The sequence below is a fragment of the Chinchilla lanigera genome, unplaced genomic scaffold, assembly GCF_000276665.1.
Source record: "Chinchilla lanigera isolate Chin_1 unplaced genomic scaffold, ChiLan1.0 scaffold00009, whole genome shotgun sequence".
NCBI classification, from domain to species: domain Eukaryota; kingdom Metazoa; phylum Chordata; class Mammalia; order Rodentia; family Chinchillidae; genus Chinchilla; species Chinchilla lanigera.
This window is the reverse complement of record NW_004955410.1, coordinates 26,681,467-26,698,861: the sequence shown is the minus strand read 5'-3', so window position 1 is coordinate 26,698,861 and position 17,395 is coordinate 26,681,467. Positions and strand designations below refer to the sequence as shown.

Genomic DNA, 17,395 nt, shown 5'->3' with positions numbered 1-17,395 from the left:
TCTGTGTGGAGGTAAGTCTAACTTATTACACCACTACATTAACAGCCACTGGCCAAGAAGCAATTAGAAAGAGACAGTAGTAACCACTATCTGGATTTGAGGTTATTAACTAGATCTGTGAATGTTCCCTCCTACAAAGAAATAGATGTCTATGTGTTCAACCACAGTGCTGCAGTGATGAATTTCAGGTGTATGGATAAAGTAGAGCAGCTTTAGGAGCAAAGATCAGAGTCTGTTCTGATGTAGTATGCTGGATTGCTTAAAGTTTGATTGATTTGTCAGTGAACTGGTTACTACCAAGGATTTGCTATTTTAAGTTTGGACTTGAAAGGTGATATAAATTACAAGGAATCTGCTGCCTGGGACCACTGAGAGAACAGAACAGAACTACATCTTTGGGGCTGTTCTAAACTGGAGGTAGGATTCCTGATGGCATTTACCATCTACTGGATCATCTCAGAATGAGATACACTTTAAAGGAACTAAAAAATAATCAATCCCAACATAAGGAAACACATTTAATTGATAAAGCTTGTAAATATTTATCACATCACAGTTACAAATTACTCCTTACGATTTAAGGTGAAGACAAATGCTAACTTAGTTGTATTTAACAAGTGGAATAGTCAAGATAAAGGGAAATAAAAATATTACCAAAAATCACATGGTCAGAACTCAGAATTAGGATTGCAGCCAAGAACAATACACTATTTTTAAGTTTATCATGAGATTATTTTTATGACAGTATTGGAGTGTTTTGCTAAAGTGGTGCAAATCATGCTTCTTACCTTAGAAATGAGATACCATCATTCTCTCCCTTTTTTAAGTACTCATTTTTGATTCTGTGCATTTTTCAAAATTCATTCCAGGAACACAGAAGGTAACACAAGGAAATAAGAAATGCTTTTTTGAAAAATAATATAACTTGACTTAAAAAGGTAGAACAAAAATGCAATTTTAAAAATACCTTAAAACGACAGACTTGTCATCTTCTTCAACTACACCACATATACTTACATAAAACTGATATATTAGTCAAATGTGTTCTTCAAAGTTTGTCAGTGGTCACTTGCATGATATACAACGATCCAATTTAAAATAATATATCCCAAAAACTCAAAATACAATACATGGTTATTACATGAATCTTCACAGCAAATGTTCTGAAATAAGAGGGCAGGTATCCGTGATAATCTATAAGTGTCTTGAACTGTGTTACAAATTCATTCAGAGGTTTGACTAAATAATTCCCAAGAGGCTTCCATCCATGACTGTTTTTTTTTTCTTGAGGAAATTAAGTTATAATAATGAACAGTAATTTTGAGTTTAATTTCTCATTTTTTACAAAGGAAGTTAGTATCAGCTTCAAGGTAGAACCAAGGCCTTTTAAAACAATCTAGAAACTTGGAAGTAATTAAAAATTTCAGAACAGTAGCTATAATATGTGGGTGAATAATTTTATTATTCATGTAATTTGGGAGCATGTTACAGATTATACGCATAGCTGTATATATATTTATATACACACATATATATAGCAACTCCACATTTTAAAAATGAACTATTTATGTACATAAACTTTAGAACTGCCTTTTCCACATTTAGTATAAAGATTCATTACTACAAAATTATTGGCTCTCTAGCCTGTGATTTAATGGAGTATTATTTCAAGAAGTCATAAAAGTAAAACGTAAGGATATTATTACTTTGAACAATTTTCAAAACTTATCTTTAGAGTTTGCCAATTCAAAATAACTATCTAACTCTATGGCTATCCATCTTGAAAATTAACTCCAATCATCGGATCCTGACACTTTAGTTATACATAAAAATAAGTACCATCTTAATGAATTTTAAAAGGATCATCTTTTATTATCACTGAGATATCATGGTCAAAGCGGTATTTGGCCATAATCTGTCATACTGTTGAGTTTTATTGTTAATTTAGGTTATTTTCTAAATTTATTTTAGTAACTTGCCATTTTAAAGAAAACTTACAGGCTTTTATAAATGAATTTACTAGATTCTAGAATCTATGGTTTAGGCTATCGCTGTAGTCATACTGGATTTTTGATATGACTTACATTTTAGAAAGCTATGGTCAGCAATTGTATAGAGTTGGTCAAAATAGTCCTGTTATCTGACATTTAGTATTATCTAAATATCAAACAGAAATGGGAGACTGCATAATAAAAGCATAGTTGTAATGAAGATGAACATTCTATTTGTAGGGTATCAAATATATTGTACTAGTTACAGATAGGGCCATTTCCTCTACTGGTATTGGTACATTGAACATGAAAAATATAATCTTAGTTGTACAGCCATGCCCTGAATGCTGGATGTGAACACTCATCTGTCCACAAGGAACCCTTACATTAATGCGTCAGACCATTTTGTTTCACAAAAACACATGCATGTGTGTGTAGATTTATTACCAATCACTCAACAACACTGAAACGATTTTCTTTTCAGTAAAGCTATTATAAATAAGTCTATTATCTTAGGCTTTTGCCATAAGAGAAGTACACACTTTCTTGTCACATTACCTAAGGAGAATCCTGGGTGGGGCCTCTGGGCCTCAGCAGAGCTCTGGCGGTTCCTGCAGACTCAGATGAAACTTGAATTTCCAGTTCAGTGATTCTTGATATACAATGCACTTTTCTAAATTTATTTTCTTCAACATTTACATCTACACTGAACTGAACTAAACTGCATCATTTCATTTTGTGAGGAATCTAATCTGCATTAACTAGTCAACCATGAATATTAAATATAGACTATATTTTAGATAGTATGAGTTTTTATATTACATAAGGCTAAAAACATACGTGAAAATCACCTCTATGTACCAAGGTAGTAGAAATAGTCTGTAGATAAATTGCTGCTACAATTATCTCAAAGCTATTTTAAAAAACTTACAGTATGGTGAAACATTAAGTCATAGGATCACATTGATGCTTTAATTCACATTGCTCTAGAAGCCAAGAATTTTTGGTAAATATATGTGATATGAAATTTTCCAAAGTTATTGAAAGTATGATCTACTTTGCCAACAATTTGCTATCCTATGACAAGGAAAATCAATGTGGGATCTTTTTGAAATTCTAGAATTAAAAAATTTAAAGATCTATAGACTTCAAATTTTAACAATCTAACAATTTTCTTTCATTGTGGAAATGATTTAAAACAATGTGTAATACTTCCTACTGTCATATATTTTTTTCTTCTCTGACAGACTTCCAAGCTGGCATTCCATGTGATAGCTCTGGTGAGGGGAAAAACAAATTCAGCAGCCAGGTGTCTGATGCTTGCACCAGACAAAGATTATCATCAATATTTAAGCACTTAACCCTTTAAAATGTGAAAAGCTAGCAGCAGCAATATACAATATGATCAACTTAGTTTAGTGATGAGTTGCACCTCTGAGTATGTTTCAGGAAGAATTTACATCATCCAAAAATCTAAAAGGAAGATATTAGTTGAGATAAATATGGAAATTTGTATATTACATCAATGCATCTAAAAGAGGACTCCCCATTCTTAAACTGAAAATGCATTTCTTAACAGAAATATAAAATATACAAAACATTACTGTATATAGATGATATACATATTATATAATGCATATGTGTATCTACATAAAACAAGTGACAGTCATTTCCAAATTTTGTTGAAATGATTTGGTTTTCATCACAACAAATAGAACAAATACCCTAATAATTACATCACTACTCAAAAAGCACACTGATCATTCACAAAAACTCCCAACTGTAAACTTAAAGGCATCTTTAAACAACACAGAAATCTGCAGAGGCATGATACTTTTGCTGACCATATCCTTAAAAAATCTCTAAATTATTAGGTTCAATTTTTCATATGTGAAAATAAAGCTTTCTTCAAGTGTCACTTCGAGTAAGGTTTTTACAGAATAAGGCACTCTCTCAGTCTGCGTGACCTTGCTTCCAGCCTGACCTTAATGTGTACATGTCAAATTAGCATCCACATGTTACTGCAAGAAACAAAAAGAATATCCTCAAAAGAGAGTGCGAGGTATTGCTCTTTGTTTTTTTCACTAAAGACAGAAACAAAGGGAAAAAATAATTATCTGTATAAATTAGAATGGATAGCCATACAATCTCTGAAACAAAAAAATGTGGCACTGAACAGGTTTTTGATGTCAGGTTTAGATAGTAATACACTCGTAGCACTGACATTAAAATCCTGCTTCTGTAAGAAATCTGATTAAGAAGGAAAGCCAATACTACTGTTTTCTTCTGATAAGAGTAACTGACCCTTCACTAAATACTGAACTAAATGACAGCTTTATAAAACTATTTCAAGTATTCATTATCACAGTGAAAATGTGAGACCATGTTAAAGTGAATGATTTGAAAATTCTTTTGATGAAAAAGGCAAGGGTACCAAATCAAAACATATACAAAATGCTTCAACGCATTTCTTTATGTGATATGAATAGAAAGATTATCCATAAAAAGTTAGAAAAATTAAGATAAATTATATATACCTTCCCAACCATATTTTATATAAAAATTCAGAATAGTGTACTGTTATTTCATTCTACACAATAAAAATGCCTGGACTTGGCAGATATCTTCTATCTGTGCATGTATTTTCCCAGTAGAAGATTTATTCATTGAGTTGCTTTTGAAAAGTTTTAATTGTTAACCTTATTGAACTGTCAGTAAACCCAGCTGATGGGGACCCACTGTGGTTCCATCCTTAGTTTCTCTATGGCAGTTTGTAGTTTCTCAAAGGCTTTGTCTAGATTGTCATTTATGATGATCAAATCAAAATAGTGGTTGTATGCTCTCTGAATCCGTGCACTTTCATCCACTGTTTTCTTCAAGTCAGAGTCCTGTTGAAGAGTTTTAAAAGAAAAAAATGTTTGAATAGTGATACATATTTACTAGCTCAAAGAAACAAGTAGTTTGGATATTTAATTGTGATATTAATCATTAAAGTCTAACCTACAGTGTTACAAAAGACATTACTGTCTGTGCATACCTTAGTCTTTCCATCTACATTCATGTTTGCATTTATGAGCATTTTGTATCTTCTGTTTTGTTAATATTAGAATAAGATTCTTAGTTAAAGGACTGACAATAATCTTTGGGTAAACCTAAGGTATTACCGTAATTATTGCAGGTGACTGGTGCTTAGCTCAACTATATGTTTTTTGAAAGATTCTTTTTTAAAAATGGTATTGGGGACTGAACCCAGAATCTTTATACTGAGCTAATTTTAACTGTGAGAGAGGCTCTGCTAAGTTGGGAACTTGCCAAGGCTAAACTTGAACTTGGGATCCTCCTGCCTCAGCTTCCTGAGTGCTGGGATAACATGCAGCCTCCATCACCCCCAATATCAAAACATTTCTATTTTATGACCTATATAAATCATGGGACCAAAGCTGTAGAGGCTGTTAAACTCAAAGTCAATTTGCCATCTATCAGTAAGAAAGTCCTTAGAAGTATGTTCTGAAGAATACAAGCTTCCTACCTACCACCAAAACACACACCCATGCACTTTAGTTACATTTCTGTGCTAGTACTATTTATATTTTATAGTTATTCTAGTTCTTTTGGAATGATGTAGGGAGTACCTGTGTAATGGGTTGTACCTGATCAGGTTAAGGCTTTTCAAAAATTCCAAGTATATGAAATTTTACTATATTTTTATATATTCTAAAAATTTTTACTGGGTTCCTATTAAAGTGGATACTATGTTTCAGAACTGGTAGGCATAACAATGACTAAGAGAGGGGGCTATTGTCCCACGGTGAGGGAGACAGATAAAAGACAAATGAACATAAAAATTCCACAAGTTGTGTTATATAAGAAACACCAAGCAGAAAGGATTTTAAAATACTTTAGAATAATTGGAAAGACACAAGCAAATGACAGTTAAGCTAAAAACTAAAGGGAAGTAAGACAGTTGTCATGCATATGGCAGGAGAAAGAACATCTTTAGGGAGCGAGAACAGCAGTGCAAAATCAAGAGGATGGAAATGGCCCAGGTATACTTGAGATTAAAAGAAGACCAGAGGATGGAGGTTGTGGCTAGGTTACAGAGGACCTAGTGTGAGAAAGACACCTGTGGGTCTAAAGGAGGAATGTGACGTGAGTGCATACAGGAAGACTGATGGCAGTGATCCATGTCACAGTGAAGGGCTGCCTAGACTATGATGAAGAAATAGGAAGGACACCGGCCTGGAAATTTACTCCGGTGTTAAAATCATCAGGATTAGCTGATGTAAAAAAGAAGAAAAGGAATGGATCAAGTCTAGCTCTTAGTTTTCTAGCTTGAGCAAATAGATGCCTATAGAAGAACTGGGTGGTGGGGAGTGAGGACAGCATGATTTTTCTGAGAACAACAAAATGTTCTCTTTTTTATGACGTTTAAGATGTCTGTGAGACATCTAAAGTAGAGATGTAAAACAGCTGACATGTCTGGGCTCTAGTTTATCTAGCTATATAAATCATCAGTGTAGCAATGGATGTGAGTGGTTTCACTAAAGGAAAGTATATAGAGAGAAGTCGTTTCAACTATTAGGCCCATGGAATCCGTATACTTACCAATACTTCCACTGAGACTTCAAAGTCAGTTTGAAACAACTAAAATGCCTTGGATCACAGATTTATATAAAGCGATTTTAACTGCGTTATTAGCAATCTGATTTGTTAAAAAAAATCCTATAATAAAAATGGAGAATGCCATGAAGGTAGAAAGAGGAATAGAGAATCCCTAGATCTACAGAGCAATCTGCAGGACATGCTGATATATGAAAAATATAGGCAAACTACTGTGTAGAAGGTTATGTTTTATATATATCAAATAGAGGAAGTACAGCATATACATGCATACCTCCTAATGGTAAAAATGGTTACCAAAAATGGCTATGTACGTGGGTTGGAGGAAAAGAATGGAAAAGACAGAGAAAAGCTAGACTTTTTTTTTAAAGATTTACTTTGTAACTATGAAAATGTATGCAATTATAGAAAGTTCAATTCAAATGGAAAAAATAATAATACATAAAAATCAAAAGCAAAATGAAACAAACGTGTTTCAAGTTGATGGCTTAGTCACACAAAGGAATTATTTCTACAATTTAAAAACTAAATAATTTGATATCTAGTAGGATATATCCTATTAGAACAACTAAAAGACAAACTTAAAGCTTTTCAATGATCATATTGTTAATATTGATACTGCTACTCAGAAATTATATGTATGTTACTTCATTATACTTATATAGACATAAAATAACTGTTATCAGGAACCAAGACATTCTGCATAACAGGCAAAAAGGCAAATGCATGGTCAAAGTACTGTACTAACATAAATTAGTTGTAGTGAATTACAACTAATAAAGTTGAACTAATGATGCCTGTTTTCTTAAAAATATATCTTCCCTCTGAACAGAAAGGCCCAGAAACAATGTCCAGCTGAGTTGAATGCAAACTCTCAGTGCTTAGATTATCCCTAAATATCATTTTTCACTAAAAGAAAACAGGATGTTGGGATGGCTGGTTCCAGTTCTGGACCAGGAAATATGTAAGAATAATCTGGAAGAGACTGTTATACTCTTATTAGCAATATTATATTACAAAGGATCATCAAAGACTACTGGGATTGTATTAAACAAGAGAAGCCAAGCTGAATAGACTATTAGCTAAAGAGAGGGTAATTTGAACATCAGTAAGAGTAATAACTGACCTAAATATGCAGAGAGGAAGCTGTACAGTAGACCCTTAAGTTATAACTGGCCTGAAATATGAACAATTTGGTGTGTGAATGGAATTTTAGCTTTAACTTACAAACGAAGTCTTGAATTATGACCCAAATGCTGGCCACTTATGCTTCCAGATGGCCTCAGACACAGATTTAACCCTTAAAAAGTTCTGAAAGGAACATTACAACATCCTTTCCTGTCTGCAGTTGAGAGATCCTGGGCCAATGTCTCTCTAAGGACACTGAGATCTGCCTGTGTACAGGAGAGAAACTTTAAAGGCTCTGTAGAGGAGCCGCAGCCTTCCACTGACAACTTGAGTTACAACCAGCCTTTGGGAATGAATTGAGTTTGTAAGTCAAGAGTCCACTGTATTCAAATGGCTTTGAAACAGAAGGATACAGTCTACAGATAAAAAGAATTGTGTATGTGTGTGTGACTGTTCATATTAGTCATACCCACTGGTGGGAGTGTTAATATATTTTTCTCAGACTGTTGTGTTTATACAACATAAAGCAAATGAGCAATTATATGATAATCTAATGTATCTGGTGGTTATGAGATACTCAGCCTGAGAAAAATCAGACATATAAAAGAGAATGGGAAATAGTATGGCTTTATACTATAGTATGCAGTATGACTTTATGATGCATTAGCATTTATACGTACAAACAAAAGCATATATCCTAGGTCTGGAGCTTTCTTTCTGGGCAAACTCACAAGGTTTTAAATCATTCTGCTGAGATCTTTGCTCTTTATTCTCAAGATAGAACTGGCTGGAAGCCCCCAACAGTAATAGCTGTGCAACTGCCTCAACATTAGACTGCTTTGAAATTACTTATACAAGATTAATTAGTCCATCACCCTTAGTCTCAGGCAAAGTCTGGACATGAGCAAAATGCAACCAAACTTTCTGCCAAGGCATAACACACTTTGACGTCCAACAACCAATGCAGTCCTTCCCAGCAGAAACCTTCAGAGGCTGGTCTTTATCAGCAGGATTTCCATCAGCCTTCTGAGCTCTGACCAGAATTTCCCATACAGTACAATCTCTGGCATTCCATCTCTACTTTTCAGCAGGCATCTCCAAACCTTGCCAAACTCTTCCCTCAAGCCATTCCCGAAGGCTCCTGAACCACATGGTCAGATACAGTCACAATGACCTCACTCCTGGTAACAAATTCTATATTCGTTTTTCTCACTGCTGAGACAAAACACAATACCCACAAGTTACAGGAGGAAAGGTTTTATTTAGCTCCCAGTTTGTAGAGGTTTCTATAATCAGCTGGCTCCATGGCAGACTGACACATAGCAAAAGGGCAACAGTTCATGGCAGTGGAGAACAGAAAAAGCAGTAAGTGAGTAACAGACAAACCTCTTTCTGTCCCTTATATTGTATCCAGTCTACCAGGATTAGGGTGGTACCAATCCAATTAGTGGGCTGATCCAGCAATCACCCACCCTTAATCCCAGCATTGCCACAAATCTATCACACACACTAGATTCAGCCACATCTAAAAAACACCTAAAACCCCATGAGGCTGTAGGTGTATTTCTAGACACAAACCATGACACTAGATGTTCCCCCAAAGCCTCGTGAGGTCATATGCTTTTGGGAGGTGACTGGGTCACAGGTGTATGATACTGGATTAGTCCACTGATGGGTTTATAGCTGGGTGTGATATTGGGAGGTGAAGTCTAGTGGGAAGAGATGGTCTACTGTGGGCATGGCCTGGAAGCTGGAAAAAGAAATCACTCAAGAGGGCGGGAGATATTTACACTGAGCTAGGAATTGTACATCAGAACAGAAAGTCTTATTACTAAAAGTACCATGTGGAAGAGTACCAAACAGGTCTTCCCTCAACAATGGAGAATAATAGGTTCTAGAATGAGAACTGCTTGGGTCTTACTGAACAAATTTTAAAAGCAAGACTTGAAATGATTAAACTATTCCAAAGAACTGCATCTTTGAACAAAACTTGTAATGTCCGGCACGATCCAAATGAGAAAAATCTCAATCAAAACCGACCCAAGCTGGGTGTGGTGGCACAGGCCTTATAATCCCAGCACTTGGGAAGTTGAGGCAGGAGGAGAGCTATGAATTTGAGGCCACCCTGGGCTATATGAGTTTAAGGACAGCCTGAACTACATAGCGAGATTCTGTCTCAAAACACCAAAGGGGGGAAAAGCCGACAAAACGTTAGAATTAGCAGACAATGATGACATTAAAAAGTTGTAACTATTTTTTCACATATTCAGAAGGTTAAATACAGACATGGAGCAACTGAAAAAGACCTAAGAAGATTACTAAGATCTGATTTCAAGGTATATCATCAGCTATACAGTGGGAAGAGGGGTGGTTTGGTTGCTACAAGAAGCACAGGGGAAAATGTGGACATGATGGACACATGGACACATTCATTACTTTGGTTGGCGTGGTTTCATGAGCACATACATATGCCCAAACTTATCAAACTAGACACTTATGTCAATTATAACTCAAGCTGAAAAAAAGAATGAAAAGACATGAAAAGAAATTAATATGATCATCTTCAACTCATTCTTTTTTTCTATTTTTTATTTTTTACAGTTCTAGGGCCTCATTCATGCATTCTAGGCAAACACTCTATCATTGAGTTACACCCTAGCCCAGTGTACTGATTTTGTTTGGATCCTGATGTGAATAAATCATCTATAAAAATATTATAAGTGTTGGAGAAATTCAAATATAGACTGCATACTGATATTAAAATATTGCTTATTAATTTTTTGTGCACAAATAGTGCTATGAGCATGTTTTCAAAGGTACTCTTTTGGAGATAAATACTAAAGTATTTATGGATGGTATGATACCAAAGATTTGTCTGAAAATAATTAAAGGTGAGGGAGGAAGTGGAGAGAAGTCTAACTGAAACAAGATTGGTCATGTATTACTACAACTAGGTGGTGTTAATACAAAGGTTGATTTCTTCCCTCTTCTGAACATACGATCTGAAAATTTCCATAATATGAAAACAGAGGGAGGAAAAGAGAAAAAATGTAACAGAAATGAACAACTACTTCTACCAGTACTACTGTATGATGAACAGGTTTGTTAACAGTACTGGGAACATTCTGTCATTAACAAAATGGTATGGCTGGGTTAATATTTATATTTTAATACTGGTCCTTTTCATTCTACAAAACAGAATTATCCTTTTTTTTTTTTTTACAATAAAGTGAAAGGAGGGAGGAAAGGGGAAATAAAAAGGATTAATACGTGTTACATACATGTACCAACTCCCCATGATGAATGTAATAATTATATGTCACAAATATTTACCAATAAACACTAAAAAAAAGTGAACAAGCACTCTCAAAGTAAAAGCAACTATACTAAGTATATCTGAATAAATTTTTCATGCTATAATATCTTATATACTGTGTTTATTTCCTAAGTATGACTAGATAGGATTATACATATTCAAAAGAAAGGAAATAATTTAGCAAAAATACAATTATTAAATTAAAAAGAAATGTTCACCGTCAAAAGTTTGGTAGTGATTCCTGCGTCCACTACAGCCTTGTGCATGGCACGTAATGTCTCTAGCTCTGGAGCAGCAATAAATACCACATACGGCATGAATTCAGAAGTCCTCAATACCTTCAGTGCCTGTGTAGAATAATAATACAAACCAATTTATTTAACATTGGTACTTGAATTATTCTATCTTTTAGTATAAATCAAATCTATCTGCTTTCTATGGATTAAAGACTTATTTTACTCCATGTCTCCTGCTTTTCTACTATAGTGTTTTCCTAAAACATTGATACATTTGTTTTGTTGTAAACTCAGTCTCATTACTTTTTGTTCTCCTTGAACAAAAGGAAGTGTAAAATTTAGTGATCCTTAAATCATTATGAGTGACATAAACTCTTAGTGTAAGAGTCTGTTAATATTGAAAGAGCAGAAATAACCTCAGTGCTGATTAATTGGAGAGTGATTAAATAAATGAATAGATCCATACTATGAAATACCATGCAGCAATTACAAAGACTAAAAATATCTCTTTAGTAACTAACATGAAAAGAGCTTTAAGAAATAGTGTTTAATAAAAAGCTAAAGAATCAGTATAAAACTCATTTACGTAAAAACCAAAACATAATAGAAAAGCCATTAAGTTTTATACATGTTTGTATTTAAGGCATACTAAAATGACAAGAAATGACTAATATCAAATATTAATATTTATCACTGAGAAGAGAAGTGAGGTTGGGCTGAGTATAGAGGGGTAGGAAGGGATGAATGAGAATGAAATGAATGCTGTGTGTGTGTGAGGTGGGAGGTGGAACTAGTTCAATTTTTTATGCTTTTAGATTGTAGCCATATTTACGTTTTTCATTTAGCATTTCCTAACATAGGTATTTATGTATTACTTGAAGAAGTAAATAAATACTAAATTTACACAGATTTAATTACATGGTTTCTACTGTTTAGCTAGTTAGCTAAATAAGTTTCTCTATCACCTAAAGGTAAGAAAGGCAAAGCCACCTTTCCACTTTGACAGAACAAACATTCTTACGCCCTCCCCATATATACACACAAACAAAACCTCATCAGGAAATACAATTTTAAAAACATCTTTGGAATCCATGCAGCTCACTTGTGGGTTGACGTCCAAAATACAAGTCCGTCCAGTTTGGACAACTTCAAGGATAGAGTCAATCTTAGTTCCATAGAGATTTCCTTCATACTCTCCATGTTCTAAATACTTTCCAGCCTTAATGTCTGCTTCCATCTCTGATCGTGACACAAATTTATATGCCTGGCCATCTTTTTCATCTTCCCTTGGTTTCCGTGAAGTAACTAAATAAAATAAGGTTAAGAATTTGTATAAAGCGACTGCAGAGCATAAAAAATAGACTGAAATATACCGGGTAACTACATTTTAAAATCTTTCTGGTGCAACAGTTGGCAAAACCACATCCAGAGACTAAACTGATCTCTTGTTTTTATGAATAAAAGTTTTATTGTCACACCATGGTCTTCCCTTTTATGCACTGGCCATGGCTTCCTTACCATTAAAATATAGAGTAGCTGTGACAGAGGCTGTATGGCTTGCAAAGCCTAAAATGTTTACCCTACAGCCTGTGAACAGAAAATGTTTGCTGACCCCTGATTCAGAAGAATGGAAAATGTTTGCTGACCCCTGATTTAGAAGAATGTCTAGAAGGTAATTCCCAACCTAAAATTTGTTTCAAAAGTGTGCTTTTAGAAGTCTTCTTGATAAAAAAAAAAAAAGTCCTTTTGTAACTCAAAAATATGTCTGGCTAGAGGCAGAGCCTTAAAATTTTAATTTATCTTAAAATCTTAAGTACAAAGCCTGTTACAGATATCTCTGCCATCTGACCAGCAGTCTCTTTTTCCCTTAAGAAACCTATTATTTCCTTTCTTTCATCTTTAACATTTCCTAATTAAGTGCCCAAAAGATGGGCAAAGTTCATTTATTTTTAGTTGATAAATATCAAGTTTGTATAATTCTATTCACAAATGATCTATCCTTTATCCCACCTAAAGACTTGAACTTTCTTTTGGCTTACTGTCCACTGACATTCTCAAACATGTATATTTTAGTTTACACTGGAGATAAATGAAATTACCTACCTACCCTATTATTATTATCTTCTATTAGGCTCCTCTACTCTGACCAGACATGTGCTCTCAATGAGAGTGAAGAGTCCAAGCCAAAACTCAGTGAAGGAGGATTCTTTTTTATATTTTAGAGCTTTGAATACTTTGTGCTAAAACTGGGCTATTACCATCTTTCAAACTATTGCAAAGGTGCACTCTCTGACAACTTTGTTAACACCGGCTTTAAGGAAGAGAAGTTACGTTTTGTGTTTGCTATTTCAAGCTTGCCACTCATCTGAGCTTGGCTGGATACGTATAAAAAAATCAACTTTCAGTAAGCACTTATACAAGTAGAATGCCTGACTAAATCATCAGGTACATGAAATTAGAATTAGAAGGTAATCCAAATTAAGTCGATCCAAATTATTAGAAATGAACATAAGGCACAAAGAAAATTTTGAACTTCAAACAAACTGAAGTTCAAGAAAAAAATGTACTTTGACTCGAGCTCAAAATAAGGATTAATTTATAATAAGATCATTATGCACAACAGGGTTCCTTTTTGTCCCTTGTTTTCTGGCTCATTCTTAAGGGTGGTCATTCTAGACCACTGTAGAGAGTACTTATAACTAACTTCAAGAATCTTCAAGATGCTATCATGGCTTTCCACTCAAAATTATGTGATCTAGGTTTTTGGAATTATCCAACAAAGATGGTATCTAGGTTTTTGGAATTATTCAACAAAGGTGGTATGATAAACCTACTAAGGCACCTTTAAGTTCCCCAAGTAAGTACATGCTAAGACTTGGCACAGTATCTGTGAACATAATTTTAAAAGACTGCTATTTCTTTGTGTAGCCCTACACTGAAGTCATACATGAAATGTGCTATTTTTTAAAAAACATGACATATATCTGCCTAGGTATCACCTCCCAACACAATGGTAGAATTTTAGTTCTTGAGAAAATGTTTTTTAGTTTACAAGTCATTTTTAATTACAACATTTAAAATTAATTTTTAATTACAACTCCATTCTCTATTACAACTCACATCTCTACAGTTCCACATATGTAAATACCCCTTTCCATTCCTAGAACAGGGAGATTAGAATTGACTACAACTGATTCCTTAGGCTTATACGCTGAGGGACTAAATCTGATTTTGTAGAAGGAAATTTTGGCACTGAAAAGACTCTAAATTTTAGTAGGAAAAAAAATAAACAAAACCAATTTGTTATTAATATTAAAAAGCAAACAATTCATAAAATAGCTTATCTTCCTGAACAACGAAGTTTTTCTATTTGAGGATCATTTTATATTTATTAAAATTTTAAACTGGCTTAATGCAGTGATATCTGTATTTTCTGACAATGTATAGTACAATATTGTGTATCAAAAATTAGGCAAGATCCAGCAATCCTACTATTGGGTATATACTGGAAGGAAATGAAACAGTGTGTCAGAGAGATTTGCACCCACTTCCATGTTCATTGCAGCTTTATTTATCAGCCAAGGTATGATAATAACTAAAATGTCTACCAGTGAAACACTGAATATTTTTAAAAATGTAATAAGCAACAGTCTTAAAATGTAACAGCCTTAAAAAAAAGAGGCAGGTTGAAGTATTTGAACCTCCACTCAACTGTCTGTCAAAGGTAAAATGGTACATCTTTCTGGAAATTAATTTGGCACTAGGAAGTCAAGAAATGAAAATATTTATATTACTCTTTGATCTAATACTTTTACATTTCATAATTATATGTTCACATTTCATCACTTTACAGAAGTACAACAGCAACTGTGATTTTTTTCAAAGCGCCAGGTGCACACATGTATATGTGGGAATATTAAGAAGCTGTAAGATTAAATGTTTTAAAATTTACCATTTTAACCATTTTGTTTAAATTTTTAAGGAATTACTATGTTGTTTTATTTCCTGGACATTTCTAGTGGTGATATAGAAGAATTCCAGTATTTCTCCATCTTCATCAACATTATTATGATTTTTGAAAATATAGTAGCCATCCAAATGGGTATAAAGTGGTTTATCATTATGGTTTTCCTTTGCATTTCTCTAATGAATAATGATGCTGAACAGCTTTTTGTGTGTATATTGGCCATTTTTATATCTTTTGAAGAAATGTCTATTCAAATGCCAGTAAAACATACTAGAACCTATGCTACACAACAAAAAAGTCCTAAGAGGGCTTTATAGCAGTTAATGCCCACATCAGAAAAACAAAGAGAGCTCAACTAACCTAACTCTGTACCTCAAGGTCCTAGAAAATCAAGAACAATCCAGATCATACATTATGATGCAGGATGCAGGGATGGTTCAACATATGCAAATCAACAAATATAGCATACCACATAAACAAAAACAAGGACAGAAATCATACGATCATCTTAATAGATGCAGAAAAGGAATTTGATAAAATCTAACATCCATTCATGACTAAAAACTGTGAAGAAAGTAGGTACAGAAGATCTTTATCTCAATCTGATAAAAGCCATCTATGACATATCAATAGCCAAAGACATATTAAATGGAGAAAAGCTAAAAGCTTTCCCTCTAAAATCAAGAACATGACAAGAATATCTGCTATCACTACTCCTATTCAATAGTTATTGAAACATTAGCCAGAGTAATATGGCAAGAGAAGTAAACAGAATGAAAATGGGCAGAAAAGGAAGAAGTTAGATTATCATTATTTGCAGATGATGCAATCCTCTACAAAAGACCCCAAAAACTCCATCAAAAGACATCTTGAATTAATAATCAAATTCAGTATACAAAGAAAACACTAAAAAATGAATAGCATTTCTGTACATGAATAATAAACTCACTGAGAGAAATTAGGAGAATAATACCTTTCACAATAGCATCAAATAAAATTAAATACTAAGGAAATGGAAGACTTCTACAATGAGAACTACAGTCCTCTGAAAAAGATCAAAGAAGATAACAGAAAATGAAAAGATATCTCATTTTTGGAGAGGCAGAACCAACATTGTCAAAATGGCCATACTTTCAAAACTGGATACACAGATTTAGCATAATCCTAATAAAAATAGCATTCCTCATAGAACTTGAGAAAACAATCCTAAAATTTGTATGGAACCAGAAGAAACCTAGAATAGCAAAATGTAATTCTGGGCAACAAGGGCAAGGCAGGAGCCATCACAGTCCAGGACTTCAGGTTATACCACTTGTAACTTGAAGCTGCAGTGGTAAAGCCAGCATTGTCTTGCTAACACAAAACAAAAAAAACCAATGGAACACTGGAACAAAAAATCAACGGAACAGGAGGATGTAGAAGCAACTCCAGGCACATTCAGCTACCTTATCTTTGACAAAGGAGCCACACTTTTGCTATTTTAACATTTAGATCTTTGATCCGCTTTTAGTTTAGTGCATGGTGATAGACATGGGTCTAGTTTTACTCTTCAGCATGTGGAAAACCAGTTTTCCCAGCATCATTTATTAAAGAGGCTATCTTTCTTCCAATGAATGTGTTTGGCCCCTTTGTCAAAGATAAGGTGACTGAGTGTGTTTGGAATTGTTTCCTTATCTAATCTGTTCCATGGATCCTCAGGTCTTTTTGTTGTTGGTGGTGTTGCCAGTACTATGCTGTTTTTATCACAGTAGCTCTGTAGTACAACTCCATGTCAGGGATTCTGATGCCTCCTGCCTTGCCTTTGTTGCCTAGAACTGTTTTTGATATTTTAGATCTCCTCTGGTTCAAAGGAATTTTAGGACTGTTTTCTCTGATTCTGTGAGGTATGCAATTAGAATTTTGATTGGGATTGCATAAAGTCTGTATAACAATTTTGGAAGTATGGCCATTTTCACTATGTTGGTTCTTCCTACCAAAGAGCATGGGCTATCTTTCCATTTTCTAATATCTTCTTCAATTTCCTTTTTCAGAGTATGGTGAGTTTTTAGTGTAGAGATCTTTTATACTGGAAAATGAAACAGGTAGAACTCTTGAAGACATAGGTATAGGCAAAGACTTCATGAACAAAATCCCGACT

The 17,395-nt window shown here is 34.1% G+C and overlaps 1 protein-coding gene across 6 annotated transcripts in view; it reads right to left on the bottom strand.

Moving 5' to 3' along the window:
• Positions 1 to 1,308: 1,308 nt before the first annotated feature.
• The window catches only part of Mpp6 (membrane protein, palmitoylated 6 (MAGUK p55 subfamily member 6)), a 104,431-nt gene continuing 88,344 nt past the window's right edge, over positions 1,309 to 17,395 (bottom strand). For 4 of the 6 annotated variants that reach the window (XM_013510597.1, XM_013510594.1, XM_005377421.2 and 1 more), the window contains 3 exons: positions 12,394 to 12,596; positions 11,274 to 11,402; positions 1,309 to 4,879 (listed from right to left, as the gene is read on the bottom strand). In XM_013510597.1, coding sequence (XP_013366051.1) covers positions 4,703 to 4,879; positions 11,274 to 11,402; positions 12,394 to 12,596 — 509 coding nt within the window. In that variant the 3' untranslated portion in view covers positions 1,309 to 4,702. The remainder of the gene's footprint in view (positions 4,880 to 11,273; positions 11,403 to 12,393; positions 12,597 to 17,395) is intronic. The other 2 variants (XM_013510596.1, XM_013510598.1) reach the window with 1 other exon arrangement.